General features: G+C 37.1%; 1 protein-coding gene across 2 annotated transcripts in view; it reads left to right on the top strand.

Annotated features, from left to right (window-relative positions):
• Positions 1-20,835, top strand: part of LOC132110918 (protein kinase C epsilon type) — a 105,623-nt gene that overhangs the window by 21,482 nt on the left and 63,306 nt on the right. For both annotated transcript variants that reach the window (XM_059518024.1, XM_059518023.1), the window contains exon 2: positions 7,085-7,148. In XM_059518024.1, the coding sequence (XP_059374007.1) occupies positions 7,085-7,148 (64 nt within the window). The remainder of the gene's footprint in view (positions 1-7,084; positions 7,149-20,835) is intronic.

Here is a 20,835-nt window from a genome sequence, read left to right as displayed (position 1 = left end):
AACATGCAATTAAGTGTCTGATAAAATTACATTCAGTTTGCATTTAGGTATATTTATATTTAAGTGTATTTTTTTCCATATTAAACACTTTTTTTAAAAGTATCCTGAATTGTCCTTTTTTCACAAGGGAGATGTATTCAGTGATAAAGAGACACTATAGGATTTCCAGATACTGACTTTCACAGAAGAAAGTTTAATTACCCGGACAAGCTCTTTCTGTGTTTCCTGAAACCTTTATCCTCTAATTGTTCCATGTGATGCTTTATATTTTTACCCCAGAGGAAAATGTTATTGCTCAAATCTGAAACGGTCTGTATCTGATGTTTCTGCTAAAATTCCGAGGCTGTTGTCTGTAAATGTTACTATAGCTCTACATAATGCATATATAAACTACCAAATTAAAAACTGATAGCATAAATCATAGTTTAACCATTTGGTTTTGGTAAACTCTGTTATGAAATGTTTGAGTACATAATATTGAAATCTCTGACTTTTATTGCAGATTTTGGTATCTTGGCAAATCAGAACACAATTTGTTTAGATCGCTTCTGAGACTCTAGACATTCCTGGAGTCGTTTCAGAGGAAGAGAAACATGTGTTAGAATATATATAATATAAAACAAAACAACTATCCAGTCAAAACAAAGCAGGGAAATAGGGCTGGGCGATATACAAAAAAAAAAAATGATATCTCGATATTGTCAAATTTTTTACGATATTCGATATATATCTCGATATGTTTGCATTTGCATTTAAATAATAAAAAATAAAACATGATTTTATTTTGCTCATTAAAAAAAAACAAAAAAAACATTTAGATTAAACAGCTAATTTAAGCAGTTAAAAAATCTAGACCAAGAGATCACCTACTGCTTTTTATTAAATGAATACATGTAGGCCTATATGTAACTGAAGCAGTGCAAATTAAGTAACAGTTACAGAAAGTGCATTCTGTCAACTTTTAAGTGCATGCAATTCACAATTTAAACTATGCAACTGGGATAAGTATTTTATTTTAATTTTTTAAACAAGTTTTTAAGCTGAAGCACATAGCTATTTCTTATATATAAATGCATACCAAAGACTTTTGCATTTTCTCTGTCTATATTATGGAAACTGGTAAACATATCAGTGAAATTCCCCAATAGTAATTCCAAATGGCCATAGCCTATGTTTCTCTATTCGAACATCAGCGGTCGAGTAAGTGCATTTGTTTTGCGATCACAAATGCAAACAATACAGTTGAGATCTCACGACAGAACACAGACCGGCTGAACAATGCTTTCATTAGATCGCTCAATTCCAGTTTGTTAGTGTTTTCAGATGATCGTCGGCGGCTCTTCCGCAATGAGGAGTGAGCACGTGCGCATGGTTGCCAGATTGCTTAAAATAAGCAAATACCGGGCAGAAAATGTATCCTTGTAACAGTGGAGCTCTGATTCGGAGATTTAAACTCTTGTTATCTGGCAACCGCTATCATTACAGCTCTTGTAGTAGAGGGGCGTAGAGCAGTCAGCAGTTACAGGTTCCTTTTTTGGACATTCGGCGCGTTCTTTTGGGAAAGTATGCTTGAATTTGAAATATTCGATATTCCCGATATATTCAAATTGTACATCGTCGTCAAAATTATTCCGATATTATCGCTAATATTCGATATATCGCCCAGCCCTACATGCATAAAACTCAAATCATCAAAATGCTTAAAGTAATTTCAAATGGAGTTTATAAATGTCCCGCCGCAGGTCATTTCAGCTTCCCAGAAGTATTTCATATCAACCACCCAAAGATGTTTGCAGAACTGATGAATATTCAAATCAAACTTTTAACTTTTTCAAGCATAAAGTGTCTTTGTATGCCCTGGGGCTGCTGTGGGGTTTCTTCACCCCCTGCTTGATGGAGGATGAACGAATTAAGATTTTATAAAATCCACGCTTGAGACTTTCCAGAACATTCATGCACTGATTTACTGGTCTGGGTTCAAGACACTCAGACTTTTAATACATTTAATACAAAACATCTGAACAGACTGGGAATCTGAGAACACAGATGTGTTTTTTCTAGACTAGAAGAAGGTGAAATGAAGTGTTTCCCGCTGAGGGCCTGTGGGAGAGACGAGTCGCTATGCCATGTCGAATGCTTGCTATAGTGACATGTTTGTTATCCCAAATGACCTTGTGACCTTCTCCCTTCCTCCCACTTCCTGTGATGTCATGCTGAAGCTGACCTCTGAATGCTCTGGCTCTTGCAGGTGCAACGACAAACCAAATACAGCAGCTAGCTGTAGCATAAAAAACTGAGAGTGAGTGAATGTTTAAGTCTGGAAATAATGTGTGGAAGTTTTTGCACATTTGTGTCTATGTGCATACATGTACGCAAGGGTAGGGAAGTAAATAGTTACATTTAGATCAGTCTGAGTAAATGGGATGTCTGCAGGTCAAAGAGTTACAGGCTTGCTCATAAAGAAGATGCAAGCATGGACAATATGGGATCCAGGAGAGCTATAAGTGATCAGATATTAGGAGCGAAGTTTTAAATCAGATTAGTTATTTTCTTTTAATCAAAATTAAGGTAATATACACTCTAAAAAATAAAAGGTAAATAAAGTGTTTTTAGAGAAACTATTTTGGGTTCCCTGCAGAACCCTTTTGTGAACAGTTCTTAAAAGAAACACTTTTTTTATAGTGTGAAGAACATTTTAATTATCTAAAGAACTTTTTTATTCTATAGAACCTTTTGTACAATGAAAGGTTTCCATCGTGTATGTTAAAGGTTCCTCGCAGAACCACAAATGCCAATAAAACAACTTTATTTTTAAGAGTGAACCTATGAAATATTTTTCAATTATTTCCCTGCTTTGTTTTGACTGGATAGTTGTTTTGTTTTATATTATATATATTCTAACACATGTTTCTCTTCCTCTGAAACGACTCCAGGAATGTCTAGAGTCTCAGAAGCGATCTAAACAAATTGTGTTCTGATTTGCCAAGATACCAAAATCTGCAATAAAAGTCAGAGATTTCAATATTATGTACTCAAACATTTCATAACAGAGTTTACCAAAACCAAATGGTTAAACTATGATTTATGCTATCAGTTTTTAATTTGGTAGTTTATATATGCATTATGTAGAGCTATAGTAACATTTACAGACAACAGCCTCGGAATTTTAGCAGAAACATCAGATACAGACCGTTTCACATTTGAGCAATAACATTTTCCTCTGGGGTAAAAATATAAAGCATCACATGGAACAATTAGAGGATAAAGGTTTCAGGAAACACAGAAAGAGCTTGTCCGGGTAATTAAACTTTCTTCTGTGAAAGTCAGTATCTGGAAATCCTATAGTGTCTCTTTATCACTGAATACATCTCCCTTGTGAAAAAAGGACAATTCAGGATACTTTTAAAAAAAGTGATTAATATGGAAAAAATACACTTAAATATAAATATACCTAAATGCAAACTGAATGTAATTTTATCAGACACTTAATTGCATGTTTTCTGAATTTAAATGAAAATACATCATAGTTTACAATCATTTTAAATGCAGTTATACGAAAATTTTTCTCAAGTAGGACCTAAGTACTTCTTAAAATGAAATTTGATATTAACTTTCATTGTCTTTGAAATATGATTTAAATGTCCTGCTGAATGTACTGACAATCATTTATGTAGAATACACTTAAATATAATTTCTTTCATTTCTTTTCATTGACGTATATATTAGATACATAACTCATATAGAAAGCTGAAGTTGCAATTTGGTAGGCCTACATAAGCTATGGAATATTGATTAACACTACAAATAAAAGTACTTTATAAGTGTTTTATAATGTTAGTCAACACTTCATGCAGTGTTTTTATGATCTCATAATAAATGAGAAACTTGGGAATTGAATGTTCATTATTTTATTTCATTTGTCACAACACAGAATTGATCAAAATACTAGACAAAAAGGTTATTAAAATGGTGAAAAATGTTTTCAAAAATTGATTCATTCAGTTCGTTAACAGGCACAAATGACTTACAAATAGGGCTTGGTAGTTTAGCAAAAAAAAAAAAAAAATATATATATATATATATATATATATTGTGACGAGTGGGGCGGGCCGAGAGCCGTGGGAACCGGAGCGAGGCCGGTGGAGTGATTGAAAATGAGCGACACCTGCTCGACCCACCGGTCTCGAGTCCCACGGAGGAAATGGAGGGATATAAAACCGGAGCGACGACAGTGACGGACGAGAGAGGACCAGGCCTGGACTTTATTTTGTGTTTTGATTTTTATTTTGTGTTTTGTCTTTATTTTGATCATTAAAGATTCCGTTGATTGTCCGCTGGTTCCCGCCTCCTTCTTCCCGATGATTATTAAGGTTTAAATCCGTGACATATATATATATATATATATATATATATATATATATATATATATATATATATATTTGCTAAACTACCATATGAAGCACTGTTCATATGATATACACTACCAATCAAAAGTTTTTGAAAAGTTAGATTTTTAATGCTTTTTAACATATATTTAAATAGAAAGCAGTTATTTTAAATAGTAAAAACATTTCACAATGTTACTGCTTTTGCTGTATTAATTATCAAATAAATGCAGGCTTGGTGAGAAGTGACTTCTATAAAAAAACATAAAAAATATTACTGTTGAAAACCTTTGACTGGTAATGTATGCATGTATCACAATCATATCACATCTAGTTTTTTGGATCAGAATAAAACGTCAGGTATAGCAATATCGAGACTTTTTGAATTTAAATCTAACTTTATTCACATTGGGCCATGGAAACCTCTATGAACACACTTGAAAAAATTCTACACTCATGGTGCACACACATTAGGATAGATTAGATGCCTGCCTCCGTTGCGAGTCCCTATCAAGCTATTTAATGATTGAACTACTCTCTTCTTCTCCTCCTGGCTGGCTCTTGGGCCCACATCACTCACAGCAGAGCAAGCCTTTTCTTGATAAATCTGCTGTGAAAACCTGGGAAAAGCAGACAAGAAAGAAGTTGGAGTGAAGAGATCTTTTTATAGGAAAAGCAAAGCTTGTTTCATCAGTCTGTCTATAACGCATTGTTATTGGATGTTTACGCTGTAAATACAGGAGACAAACCAATGGGCCACTGGCTGCTCGCGGTCCCTGCCTGATGTTTAAATTGTTTAAACATTTTTTGAATTTCAAAAGATTACTGTTTTTACTGTATTTTTATCAAATAAAGGCAGCACTGATGAGAATAAGATACTTCTTTCAAATACATTTTAAAAAGTTAACGCCCCAAACTTTTGAATAATAATGTTCATGTATTCTGCTCACAAACGAACAGTTTTGTCTCATAAAATTGGTTTTCCCTGAAAATGTACGTGGTTTCTATTGAATATGTGAGAATCTCAGCTATTGCAATCAACTGAACCTTGACACTGGTACTTTTGGTTTGGGAGCATGAATTTTGCGTGTGAGTGCGTTTGCAAGCAGGTGTTTTTTTTTTTTTTTTTTTTTTGCACTGGTGCATCCTGTGTAAACCCTGTGTTGACTGCACTAACATGATACGGCTCGCCTCTAACCCAAACTCCCACACACATCCTTACAGCTCTCTCTCTCTTTACTCATGTACAAATCTCTCCACTCATCCCCACATCCTCCCTCCATTTCCTGCTTTAATCTGGTTTTGATGGAACAGCCGTTATGCTGTCATTAGCTGCTGAGAGGAGAACTGGGCCTTATATTTTCAGCCTCAGCACAAGCCTCACATGGTTCATGTTCACATCGAGACTGTGCTGTTTCCTCTGCTGGTGCCACATACTCAGCATTTATTCAGCTAATCGTGACCATGTATGCTTGTTTATTTCCATTAGTGTCATTACTGATAAGTAAGGCTTTCACAGGTAGTGTGCAAACTTAATGAAGCGGGAAATCACACACACTAATTTAATCAATGTGAATGTATATACAACCCGAATTCCGGAAAAGTTGGGACGTTTTTTAAATTTTAATAAAATTAAAACTGAAAGACTTTCAAATCACATGAGCCAATATTTTATTCACAATAGAACATAGATAACGTAGCAAATGTTTAAACTCAGAAATTTTACACTTTTATCCACTTAATTAGCTCATTTAAAATTTAATGCCTGCTACAGGTCTCAAAAAAGTTGGCACGGCGGCAACAAATGGCTAAAAAAGCAAGCAGTTTTGAAAAGATTCAGCTGGGAGAACATCTAGTGATTAATTAATTAGTATGCACATTCATTATTTATTTATATTTTCTAGGGGGCAATAGCTTTGAATCATTATACATATACATATACATACATACACACACACACACACACACACACACACACACACACATATATATATAATTAAATCTGAATTTGACCCCATGTGACAGCTTGTGCTTTTTGTTGTTGTTGTGTGGGGGAAAAAAAGCAGCTTTGACATTTTGACATATATTCTTTGATAATATATTCTTATGTTCCACTGGAAAGATTTGAACGGTTTTGAGGTTAACTTAAGAAAAGATGACTGAATCTTTAGTTTAAAAGATTTTTAGACAAAAACTTTACAAACAAATTATCAAAATTATCTTTATTATTTATAATGATTTTTATATATATTTTTTTTTTTCTGGCATTTGGCAATATCCACATTGATCAAAGGGCATGTGAAATATTGTAACATTAATCAGATTATCTATCATGCAAAAACTAGCCAAAATAGCCAAAACTAATGTCTAATTTATATGATGTGTATATCTATTGCTCTTTATTTTGAAATGTGTCATTCTAGTACTGCTAATATTGTTGTATTCTTTGTAATAAATTTCCGGTTTTTCCTTATTTGTAAGCTTTAAGCTTCTGGCAAAATGTTAGTTAGAGAATTTAATGCACATTACTTTTTAAAAGAGTCACTTTTGCATAGAATGTGTTTACTGTAGAATGTAAGCATTAACTTGACCAATAAAAGATAGCATTAAGTGCATTAAGTACAGAAGCCGGTCAAGATTATTAAAGATGTTCTTTTGCTCTGTTGCTAAAACTCATTTTTGTATGATGGTCCTTGCAGATAGACTTGGAGCCAGAGGGAAAGGTTTATGTCATTATCAACTTGTCTGGATCATCCAGTGAAGGTAAGACATCTTTCTGTGATTGCATTACATGTCGTTTAGAGACCGCAAGAATCATGTCCCTGTGTAACCATTATACCCAATATTAGATTTCTCAGAAATACAGATGTCCTATGCTGCCTGATACAGTAAATACACAGTGAAGTTTAATAAATAAATAGTATAAGTGAAGCGTGGCCAAGTATGTTGTCTTATACTTGGAATTTGTGCTTTATATTTAACTCATCCAAGTGCACACACCTGGAGCAGTGGGCAGTCATATTGCTGCGGCGCCCAGGGAGCAGTTGGGGGTTCAATGCCTCGCTCAAGGGTCTCATCTCAGTCGTGGTATTGAGGGTGGAGGAGAGCACTGGTTATTCACTCCCCCACCTTAAATTCCTCCCAAACCTGAGACTCAAACCCATTAGGCCAACTTTCAGGTTACAAGTCCGATTCTCCAACCATTAGGCCATGACTGCCCACATATAAGTCTTCCTTCGAGATGAACACAACGAACACTTAAAGCTGAAAATACCATAGTTCTGCTGCCATACACCACTGTTACCATATACCACTTCCAGAAAGTGCATCTGCTCTTTCTGGAAGTCATATGAGGAGCTGCAACTTACTGATCTTGATGTTGCCTCCAGTGTGGCTGTAAAAAAAAAAAACTCACTGTGGTGCACGATCATTGGACCTAGATCCTGCGTGGCCTAGTTCCACCCAGATAACCTCCCAGATGTGCCTCTTTCATTGACATTCCCTACGGACCAACTCCCATCAGACCCCTGCCTTTCCTGGATGCACATCAGAGATGGCCCAGTTCAGGAGCTCCTTCGCCCTCTCGGCTCAATTCCTGCTCCTGGAGGCAGAACATACGATCGCTTGTCTCTCATGCTGATCTAGCTGCTTCATCTCAAACACCTTGTGTCTACACAGACCCACATCGCCAGCTAACAGGGAATGTTCTCACAACTTTCAGCAATATTTTTTAAAAAGTTATATAAATGTTAGTCCAAATGTTCTTAAAGTAACATTCTTATAACTTTATAACTTTAACATTCTTATTGTTACTGATTACACGGCTCTGTGGAATACTTGATTCTGATTGGTTAGTTGCGACTTTCTGAGTTATGGTATCCCTCGATAACAACCAGTAAAAACGAATAACACAGGCTTATCCGGGTAACTGAAGTTGGCGCTATACTCTTGCCAGGAAAAGTTTTTTTCTTAGTGGAAGCTTTGCGTTTGTTTAGCTAATAAAATATTAAAGCCTAATTCAAAATTATGTTTCAAATTATGTCATTATGTCATCCTGGTATGTATGCTTAACAGTTTACACCTTAAATCAGCAGCAGCATAGTATGTATGTACATGCATGGATTGATTTATCTAAATACGTGAGCTCTGTACATTCAGCTAACACGTGCCTCACTTTTTTATTTTTTTTGGTGAAAAAAAGAATTGTATTTGCAATAAATGCATGAATTCATTCAACTGCAGTGGAGGACTATTATTCTGTTGCGCAGAAATGAAAAAACAACTGATGACAGCAGGGTTTGATCTTTGGTTGACAGAAGGGGTATTTCATTTTGATCAGGCATTTTACGAGGTCACAGGAGCTTGAACAACGAAAACGTTGTGACTGATCGCTCACACTATAATATAATTAACTGTATCTAATGTATATGTTAATTGAGATAAAAAAAAATTTTTTTTTAAATGCACTAGGCTACTTTTTTCTTCATTTGACTAATGCATATTTGTGACATTATACTAAAAAGGCTAACAGGCCCATGCTATCCAGCTAAACCAGTCTGCAACAAACAGAAACTCACTCATAGCTGGTCTTTTAAGAAGGGTGAACAAAGTTTTTTTTACATTATGGTGGAACTTGTTGTTAAGCCAAAAGTATGCTTTGCATTTTACGTGTTTAAGTACAGTTAATGCATTGAAATTATTAGAGCTAAATGCAAATGCAACTCTGCATTAGCTTCAACTTTTCAGGAACACGCAAGTCAAAAAGTTAGCATTGTGTTTGTGTCACATTCTCACTCTGTTTCAGACGAATGTAATTGGCCACTTATTCATTTCACTTTAAGTACTAGAAAACCGTCTACGTGACTCATGTTTCGTTGCATTTAATCACCGTTTGCATCAGGAAGTGAATACTTAACATTTCCTTTGCATGAACGTTGGATGACTCCTCAAAGAGTGGCAAGGAAGATGAGTCTATCAGCAGTTGCAGAAATGTAGTTCACTTTTCTTAGTGTCTGGTCTGATATTATAGATATTGATGATGAGCCACAACAAATACTGAACAAGAGACACGGAACATTCAGTACATTTACCCATTTCATCTGAATGTCATGATTAATAGGCCTTTGAAATTTGTCTTGCAGATGCCATTTTTATTTTCCAGTGCAGTTTGCAAGTGTAAATCTTATCTGTGCATGCTGGTTCTGCTGATCAGATGGACAGGCGGCTTGGCTAATTTTGGTGTGTTCAACTTGAAACCGAGCTGCACAGACTGATCGTTGTATGACAGCAAAGTACCGTGCCTGTCTATGGTCCCCCAATGGCTTGAAATTTCGATAGGTGTAAACCAAGCCCTGGGTGTCCTGCTCTGCCTTTAAGAAAATGAGAGCTCAGACGGACCGATCTGGAATCTTCCCCTTATGTCATCATAAAGGGAAAGGTTACCGCCCCTTTCGCTGCTTTGCTTGCTCAAACATTTACATTTAATTCAGTCGCAATGTCAGCACAGGTGTTACAAACAGACGTTTACGATATGGATTCGACAGCACCGCCACAAACAGTGAGTAACAGTGTTCATTAATGCCTGATCTGTGATCAGTGATTTCTGATGTGTAGCTAATCATTCAAGTTCACACAAACTTTCTTTCTAAATCGTTTAATACTGTTTATGCAGCATCAGTGAATCAAGCCAGTGACTAAACGATCAAATTCACGTTGTTTCTCTTAGTAGCATGAAACAAATCTCTTATTTAAATTGTGATTTAACTACAGAGAGCGATCAAAGAACGCTCCCTTTTTTCGGAGCTGTCACACATCGCGAGTATATCTGCACACTTGCCCAAACTGCCATTACAATGAATGACGCTGTTATGCTGCACAACAAAGCTCTTACTTTATTCATGTCGATATTGTGTTTGTTGTTAATTTTGGTGAAAGCATTTTGTGAGAGAAAACGCATTGCAATGAAGAGTCACTGCATTCACGAGATAAACAGACTCTGTCTACTCAATGCTCATCACTGCAGCCTTTCATGTGATGAGAAGAGATCTAAAAAATAATGCTATAATCAACACTTCCACGATTCGTTAATCTCGACAGCTGTAATAGTAAAAAAAACATGGTAAAAGTATTTGAGAGGGGTTCCACATGTAATGCACATTTCGAATGCAAAGATGTCAGCCAATCACAACAGTTGTCGTTTACTTGGAGTCTCACAGCAGACACGCCCCTTCAAGCAGAGCATTCAAACCAGAGGGATAAAATCAGGATATAAAAATGCTTTTTTTTTTTCAAAATTTTAAATGTTAAAATCATACTAACAATATAAGTACACCTCAGGAAACATTAAAAAAGCATTTAAACAAAGAAAATAATCCATGTCATGGGACCTTTAAAAATAATAATAATAATAATAATAATAATAATTCTGTCTTCATTTACGCACTCTCATGTAAATGTAAGATATTTTGTGCTTTCTTTTCAACCATACGATGGAAGTAGAGCTGCAACTAACGATTATTTTTTCGATTAGTCGGCTACTCTAACTTCTAATATAATATTTCAACCTTTATTCATTTTCAACCAATGTGGTTGAAGTTTTTACAGTATACAAAAATAAGGAGGCAAAGAAAATTATTTTACTATGGTAAATATGAGTTTACGATAGCGTTTATAATTAAACCACAGTAGCCACAAATTTACAGTTGTCTGAGATGTCATGAAATGTTCTTTAGCATCACAAACCATAAAATGTAGTCAGGGTTCTGCTATGGTTTAGCATGGTTTCCAGAGATCTGCAGCTGATTCTGGGTAGCTCGGTGGTCTGTGACTTGTCTCGCGGCGTGCTGTCTTTTAAGGGGCCGCTCACATATTCACAAATTCGCTATTTCCAATGTACCTCTAGGCGCAGGGTATGCGCGCTCATAATGGAAGCGACGCGTTCGCACCGCATCGAGTTAAAAACATCTCAACTTTTCAGAATGCCGCAAGCGCACCGCGGGTCATGTGACAAGAACTAACCAATCAGCTTCATCCTTTCCTGTACGTTGAAACGTTGAAAGTTCAGCTAAGATGAGGGAACAGCTGATCATAGCTGTATATGGATTGCCATTTTGAAATAAATTTAATAGCAGAGCTACTGCAAGTGATTTTTAGTGCTGCAATTCCATTTATCCTTTGCTGAAATTTCCGCGTCTTCATGGAGAGAGCACGTCATGGTTGCTTAGCAATGGCAGGCGTCCCAGGGGCGCAACTGCCCGAGCGCTTTGGAAAGAAGGAGAAAGCGGCGCGACTAGCTTTTTACATGCGTTTTTAGGCGCGATATGTGAACGCCCCTAACGCGTGTTCGAAACCCGCGCCAACACAGACTTACTTTATTTTTTATGTTATCCTTACTTCAGCCGCTATGGGTGATCATACTAATAATTTGTAATCTTTACAAGAATATCAGAATCATGCAATGAGCAAGTCTGCATTTATTAGACACTTAATAATATCGCATCAGTTTGTGCTTTTAGAATCACCGAATCTGCTGCGGTCGTTCCGTCACATCTGCAGCAGAGACCTGAACCAGGAAGTTGTCCACCAGATCACACGGTAAATTTTCTGAGGTATATACAGTAGAGAACGGAACTCCACAAGGTAGTGTATGTAGCCCATTATTATTCAATATTATGATTAACGATATATTCTCAAATATTGACCAGAAAATTGGAAAATCCCTGTATGCTGATGATGGAGCATTATAGTTTAGAGGCCGTAATGAATCTTATGTTAAATCAAAAATGCAAGAGGCAATTAAGGAAGTGGAAAAATGGACAAATAAATGGGGATTTAGATTATCAGTGTCAAAAACACATGTCATATGTTTTTCAAAAAAGCATAAGATCACACCTGTATCCTTAAAATTGTACAGTCAGCCTCTTGAGCAAATGAAGATTATTAGGTTTCTTGGGATGTGGTTTGATGAAAAACTGACATGGAAGATTCATTTGGAAAAAATGGTTAATAAATGTAAAAAGATTGTTAATATCCTGCGCTGTTTATCAGGACAAGCATGGGGAGCATGCTGGGAATGTTTAAAAAATATATATTGGGCACTAATGAGGTCTGTCTTTGATTATGGGTGTATAGCATATATGTCATAAGCAGAGTCTAACATCAATCATGCACGCTGCAGAGGCTGTCTGTCAGTCACACACACACACACACACACACATTTCAACGAGCCCGGCGCACGCACAGACATAACAGTATGAAAACTCCCGCTTAATAATAAAGAGCGACGGTGGCGAAGAGATTTGCTTAATAAAGTTATCGTGCACATTTTATCTTACCTAACATTTCTAATCTGCGATCATATTAAGACGTTTGTTAAATCTGCGAGATCTCTCATGCGCGCCGCCGGAGGCTGTCTTTCAGTCACACACGCACACAACAAGAACGAGCGCGGCACACACACAAGCATAAGGGGCCGTTCACATATCGCGTCTTTTGCGCGCTCAAGTTCGTTATTTCAAATGTAGGTGCGCGGTATGCGCGCTCATAATGGAAGCGACGCGGTCGCGACGTCCACACCGCATCGAGTTAAAAACATCTCAACTTTTCAGAATGCCGCAAGCGCACCACGGGTCATGTAACTTCCTTACCTTTTCCATAACAAAGTTATGGAAAGCTCAGCCAAGATGAAGGAACAGTTGATAGCTGTATGTGGATTTTTAAATAATTGTAGTAGCAGTGCTACTGCAAGCAGTTTTTAGTGCTGCAAATCCATTTATCCATTGCTGAAATTTCCGCGTCTTCATGGAGAGAGCAGGTCATGGTTGCTTAGCAACGCAAGTGCCCAAAGGCTTTGGGGGAAAAAATCAGAAAGCGGCGTGCCTAGAGTTTTCCACGCGTTTTTAGACTCGATATGTGCAAACTCCTGCTTAATACAAAGAGTGACGATGGCGGAGACAGCAAAATGTTCCAAAGTGTGGTTATACTTTACTAGAGTTGATGCAGACAACGCTGGTTGTCATAAGTGCAACAAAAGTTTTGCATTTAAGGGCGGTAACACAAGCAATCTGTCAAAGCATCTTTTCGAAAGTTTTCGACTGCCAACACAACACAAAGTACCGATAAGAATACCGTTAAAGTACCGGAGCGTTAAGCAGTATGGGTAAGAGTAGTAATACCGTTAAAACCTTAATGATACCCATCCCTAGTGCTAACACTGTTGATCTTAACTAGTGTTGCTTCATTTGGGGTGATTTTTTTTCTTACACAGTTGATTATTTTTAAATGATTTGTTAATCATTTTTAAAGATGAGTGCACAATACCCATCTGGTACATGTTAAAATTTGACTCATTTTGCTAGCTTTATACCAAGTGACAAAGCAGTTGCAGCAAAACACTACAGCATTTGATTATACACTGTATATACAGGTTCATCTCAAAAAATTTGAATATCATGGAAAAGTTCGTTATTTTTTATATTTTAATTCAAAAGGCAAACTTTCTTATATTCTAGATTCATTGCTCACAAACTGAAATATTTCAATAGTTTTTTTTTTCTTTTTTTTTAATTCTGATGGTAATAACTGAAAAATAAAAATTCAATATCTCAAAAAAAAATAGAATATTCTATTTGGGCTGGTTTAGAACATGCAACTACAATTATTGGTTAGACTACTGACATGGCAGTTGTCCAGAAGACAATCATCAACAGCCTCCACAAGGAGGGTAAGCCACAGAAGGTCATTACTGAAAGGGCTGGCTCTTCACAGAGTGCTGTATCAAAATATGCTCATAGGAAGTTGACTGGAAGGAAAACGTGTGGTAGGAAAAGGTGCACAAGCAACAGGGATGACCACAGCCTTGGGAAATTGTCAGGAAAAGCTGATTCAAGAACTTGGTTATGACTTGCAGCTTACGAAAATGAAAAATTCAGTATCTCAAAAAATGTGAATTTTCTCAAAGATCAATCAAAAAAAGATTTACAAAACGGAAATGTTCAAGATCTCCAAAGCAGGTTTAATTATACAGTACACTCAATACTTGGTTGGTATTTAATTACTGCTTCAATGTGCCGTGACATGGAGGCAATACATCTGTATTGTTTGTCAGATGTTACTTATCTTTCTCTTCACAATACCCCATAGATTATCTGTGAGGTTCAGGTCAGGTGAGTTGGTCTGGCCAATCAAGCACAGTAATATCTTGTTCATCCAATCACTTGGACTTGGTTTTGGCACTGTGGGCAGGTGCTAAAGTCTTGCTGCAAAATAAAATCAGCATCTCCATAAAGCTTGTCAGCAGATGGAAGCATAAAGTGCTCCAAAATCTCCTGGTAGATGACTGCATTGACTTTGGATTTGAAAAAACACAATGAACCAACACCAGCAGATGTCATGGCACCCCAAATCATTATTGACTTCAGAAACTTCACACTGGACTTTGGATTCTGTGCCTCCCCAGTCTTCCTCCAGACTCCAGACCTTGATTTCCAAATGAAATGCTAAATTAAAGAGGACTTTGGACCACTGAGCAACAGTCCATTTATTTTCCTACTTAACCCAGGTAAGAAGCTTTTGATGTTATTTCTGTTTCAGAAGTGCCTTGGTAGCTCTTTTCCTGAAGACGTCTGAGTGTGGTGGCTCTTGATGTTCTGACTCCAGCTTCAGTCCACTTCTTGTGAAGCTCTCCCAAGTTCTTGAATCTTTCCTGACAATCTTCCCAAGGCTGTTGTCATCCCTGCTGCTTGTGCACCTTTTCCTACCACACGTTTTCCTTCCAGTCAATTTCCTATGAGCATATTTTGATACAGCACTCTGTGAACAGCCAGCCCTTTCAGTAATGACCTTCTGTGCCTTAACCTCCTTGTGGAGGGTGTTGATGATGGTCTTCTGGACAACTGCCATGTCAGTAGTCTTACCCATAATTGTGGTTGCATGTTCTAAACAAGCCCAAGAGGTAGCCATATTTATACTCAAAATTAATCAATCTAATCATGCTCAAAATAGAATATTATATTTTTTGAGATATTCAATTTTTATTTTTCAGTTATTACCATCAGAATAATTGAAATATTCTAGTTTGTGTGCAACGAATCTAGAATATAAGAAAGTTTGCTTTTAAAAATTAAATAACAAAAAATAAAGACCTTTTCTATGATATTCTAATTTTCTGAGATGCACCTGTATGACGTCATCAACAAAACATGGAAAGCATTTCCGTTACCTTTATCAAAGCTTATACACTACCATTCAAAAGTTTGCAGATGTTTTAACGCTTTTGAAAGTAGTCTCTTATTCTCACCAAGACAGCATTTATTTGATCAAAATTTTATTAGATCAGATGTGCAACCCATGTTGGTGCCAAGACCTAAAAACTAAAAACCACAGCACTAACCTTTCGACATGCATATATACTTACATTTAGACACTGACAAACCACTTCGAAAAAAAAAAACATTTGTGCCAAGAGAGAGGTTTTACATGTTCATACTTGCTTTGTTTGACAAAGAACACCCACAAACACTGCAAACAGATGTTCAAGAAACATTCCAGTTGTCCTAGAGCATGTTAAATTTTCTAGTAAAGCGAAGTTATTTTTCCAGCTGGCATCTGGCTTAAAAAAGTCTTAATTTAATAATTTAATAAAATGTAAAAAGACCCTTAGAGAGTCACACAAAGTTATCCAATCACAACCGTAGGTGCATAACTCACAATTAGATTTTCAATGAAAATGCAGCCTGTGTTTTGGACAAGAAAACAGAAAGCACAGTGCTGGTAAATCAGTACTGTTTTAAAACACTCTAAAAAAAATAATGGTTTAATCATTTGTCAATATATAAGTAGATTAAGTAGAAGTAGAATAATAGATTTTTACATTTTAAGAAAAAAAAGTGGTGCATCCTTCTTTGCTCTTTACCACTATTATGCTGCACTCTAAAGTTTCTTTATTGGCATCGATGGTTCCATAAAGAATCTTTTTCTGTATTCTACATCCATGGAACCGTGGCACAAAAGGTTCTTCAAATTATTAAAATGCTCTTCGCACTAGTTCGCAAAAATCATACGTCTGATTCCTTCTCAACAAGCTGTATAGTGTAATTCAAGGCATTGTTAATGTCCATAGCATAAATAATGCATGACAACTAACATCTGAGAGCTTAAAACTTTGTGTCTGAGGATTAGAATGAACATGACACTAAACACAGATGTGCAGGATGTTCACTCAAAGCACTATCGGTGGTTTTGAGCAGTGGTCATGGAGGCATACGGCCATACCACATTTGCAGCTACTCAAATAAGATACAATCGCTACAGCAAAACATAAGCTTTAAACTTTGCTGACTGCAACACAAAAGAAGATATTCAGAATGTTGATAACAAACAGTTTTGGTTACCATCAGGCTTGCCAAGCTAGCAGTTTTCACACAGAATTAGGCTACACTTAAACCTTTGCCATGGTTAGATTTTTACCCTGTGGTTAAAGGTTTGATGTATTGCATAAATTGCAACTGAAATACTCAACATTCTACCAGTATTAAAACTGTGCTAGACGTTACGTTTTGTGAGGGAGGGGTGCTAGTACAGTCTTAGAGCTCCTGCGAAAGCTCCTTTATGAAAACGGAGTCTTCACAATTAATTTACAGTGATTTTCAATAAGTATTTGAGGAATGGAAGTGAGATATTTTAAGTTTGGAGGCTAGTTTTGGGCTAGTTTTATTACATAGACCTAGCAACCCTGGTTACCATTAACTTCCATCTAGTGCTGCAACGGCATGTCGACATCATCGATTACGCCGACTACAAAAGTACGTCGACGTGCGGGAAATGCGTCGACGCGTCACACTGTTTACATCTCGCGTAATGGCATACTGGGGATGGAGAAAGTTGCATTCTATCATAAAAACAGAGACCACTGTTATCAAAAGTATGGGAATACTTTAAACAGAGGCCAAATAAAATGGCCCTTTGTTCCCTTTGCAAAACCGATATGGTGTACCACGGCAGCACAAATGCGATGCACAAGCACCTCAGAGGAAAACATCCTGGCGCTCTCCGTTGTTACGGTTTAACTGGTTACCTTGTGATCTTCTTCTTCTTCTTTTATTTTTTATGGCAGTTGGCAAACCAACTTAACGGTGCATTACCGCCACCGACTGGGCTGGAGTGTGAATCAGGAGATATTGGATCTTAAAAAAAAAATGAAAAAATAAAAAATCCTACTGGCTAAGTCTGTGTCTCTAAGAAACTTAATAACAAATCGATGAATGTTACTGGATGCTTTTCCTAATAAACCTTGCATTGTAAAATTATTCTGATTGACACTTCTGATTGTGACTCCTGCCATTTTGATCTTGCATATGCTTTAGTGAATGTTTTGGCTTCAGATTTACTATATGGAACTTGTAATATTCTATTGTGTTTCAGTGTTTGTTTTGCAGGTTTATCAACCTCTTCATTCCCTTTCACTCCAACATGTGCAGGTACCCAGAGAAACCTGATTTTTAAATCCTTTGCATTTAACTTATGCAAAACCATACAAATTTTATGAATTATATAATTTCTTATAGATTTCCCAGTTTTTATGCTTTCTAAAGCTGAATAACTATCAGATATAATCACTAATCAATCACTAATCACTAATCAAAGTTATTTAACTAATTTCCCTCTACCCATTCCAAGGCCAACAAAATTGCAACCAGCTATGTTGTGAATACTGATATTCTTTCCTGACATATTACCCCATTCTTTGGAATATATACTGCTGACCCAGCGTGTCCTGTCTTTGGATCCTTAGAACCATCTGTAAATATGAATGTATAGTCAGAGAAATGCATATCCAGATAATATTTAACAATATCCCTCACTGCTAGTTCCTTTTGACTTACTTTTTATTTCCTTATGAATGTCTAAATCTACATCTGGTATAGGGAAAAACCATGGTGGAATAGGAGAGACCGAAACCGTTGAACAGTACTGTAATTTATGTAACCCAATATTCTCAGCCTTCGCATCCCCAATCCACCCAAAACTTTTGTAATTGGACTTTCCATGTTCCCAGCAATCTTTTAAAATAGCTTTAGCTGGGTGGCTATCAACTTGTCCCTTCACATTAATCCAGTATGCTAACATCAGTTGTACCTAGGGATGGGTATTGTTAAGGTTTTAACGGTATTACTACTCTTACCGATACTGCTTAACGGTGTGTTTTGTTTGTGTTGTGTTACTTTGTGTTGTGTTGACAGTCGGAAACTTTGCATTTCTCTGTCTGCACATAATGCACTTTTGAAAGATGCTTTGACAGATTGCTTGTGTTTCCGCCCTTACATGCAAAAATTTTGTTGCACTTATGACAACCAGCGTTGTCTGCATCAACTCAAGTGAAGTATAACAACACTTTGGAACGTTTTGCTGTCTCCGCCATCGTCACTCTTTGTATTAAGCAGGAGTTTTCGTACTGTAAGGGGCCGTTCACATATCGCGTCTAAAAACACGTGGAAAACTCTAGGCACGGCGCTTTCTGATTTTTTTTCCCCAAAGCCTTCGGGCACTTGCGTTGCTAAGCAACCATGACCTGCTCTCTCCATGAAGATGCGGAAATTTCAGCAATAGATAAATGGATTTGCAGCACTAAAAACTGCTTGCAGTAGCACTGCTACTAAAATAATTTAAAAATCCACATACCGCTATCAGCTGTTCCTTCATCTTGGCTGAGCTTGCAACGTTGTTACGGAAAAGGTGAGGAAGTTACATGACCCGCGGTGTGCTAGTGGCATTCTGAAAAGTTGAGATGTTTTTAACTCGATGCGGTGCGGACGCGCCTGGAAAAGACGAGCTTGTCGCACCACGTGGGCGTTGCGACCACGTCTCTTCCATTTATGAGCACGCATACCGCGCGCCTACATTTAAAATAACGAACTTGAGCGCGCAAAAGAAGCGATATGTGAAAGGCCCCTTATGCGTGTGTTTTTTTCCCCTCCAGTACCGAAAGCAGAACCGATACCGTCAGATCTTACTGATACTACGGTCTTTCATAATTTAGCCCCGGGGCCATTTTAATACCGGGTTTCGGTACCCATCCCTAGTTAGCACTCGACTAGTTGTTCTTTGAGCCGCTGGCCTGGAGTCACCTGAGCACGACCACTGAGACTCGGCAGCTGATGAATCAATAAGGACATGAGGCAAAACAGTGAGCAAAACCTAGTGTTCAGACTAATCCCTAATGTTGTAGAAGCTTGCAAAGATCACAGAGCTCTGGACTGGACACACACATGCGGAGTGGTGCTGTTTGGCCGAGGGACTGGATTTGAAGAGAATCATGAAGGACATTAATGGGGAGATCCAGACTGGCTCAAATCTGTGCCACATATGGAGCAAATAGAGTCCAAGCCTTAGATTTAAAATATGTAAAATATGCATTTAAAATTTCCATCCATTTGGATTACACTGTTTTAACACAAACTAATGAACTTAATGTAATGCATTTTTGTCAGTCATACATAATCATTAAAGGGGTCATGAACTGAGAAATCAAAATTCTTTTGAGATATAAGAGGTCATTGTATGTAAACATGTAAGTTTCAGAAAATCTTATTGTATAGTGTTACAAAAAATTATATTAATACAAAATTAGTAGGTGTCTCCAAACTCTCCACTGTATGAAAAAATAACCTTCAAGCAATGGGTTTCCTCTGGGGAGAAAACATCAAACGGAAAAATTAGAGAATAATTGTTTCCTCTAAACAGAAACTAAAGCAAAAATATCCAAATGTCAGTGTGAAGGCAGGAGTTACAGAGTTCCACAGAAGTAGCTCTGCATCTGTTTGTGTGTTAAAGGAGGCTGGCTGGCTGGCTGCCTTGCATCAGTCCTGTTTAATATCAGTGATCCACAAACACACACACACACCAGGTACTGAGACACCCGACCGGAGACGTGCTGGAGACACAAGAGCTAGTGAGTCACACAGGAGTCAGACAAAGACAGCAGTTCACAGTCCATCATGATGATCTTTCAATCAGGTCATACCACAATGAAAAATAAAGCCATCAGAGTTCTGAATCTGCCCGTGCTCATTACTGCCCGGCAGTGCTGCGTGCAACTGCGTAATAATAAATACTGCAGACAGTCATTTGCATTCAGTGCACACGGTCCAAAATTAACACTCATCAAGTGCTGGTAAAAACTGGCTGTTGATGTTACTCACCAGCTGGCTGGTAAATTTATTAGAAATGACAATATCACATCATTTCAAAATGATACAAACATTTGTCGTGTTCCTGAAGCCCTCTAAGAATTTTTTTACTAATCTGAAAAAAATGGTCAGATGTTTATGTAGGATACTTAAAGGTTTTTCTTCATGTGGTATGTGTAATATTCCTCACATTAAATCACTAAAACTGAAAAACGCATTACAAACAAAACCACAATTGTTTTCCTAATGATTTTGTGGCAGATGCA

This window comes from Carassius carassius, chromosome 30 (genome assembly GCF_963082965.1).
Source record: "Carassius carassius chromosome 30, fCarCar2.1, whole genome shotgun sequence".
In the NCBI taxonomy this organism is placed as follows: domain Eukaryota; kingdom Metazoa; phylum Chordata; class Actinopteri; order Cypriniformes; family Cyprinidae; genus Carassius; species Carassius carassius.
This window is presented reverse-complemented; position numbering and strand designations above follow the sequence as displayed.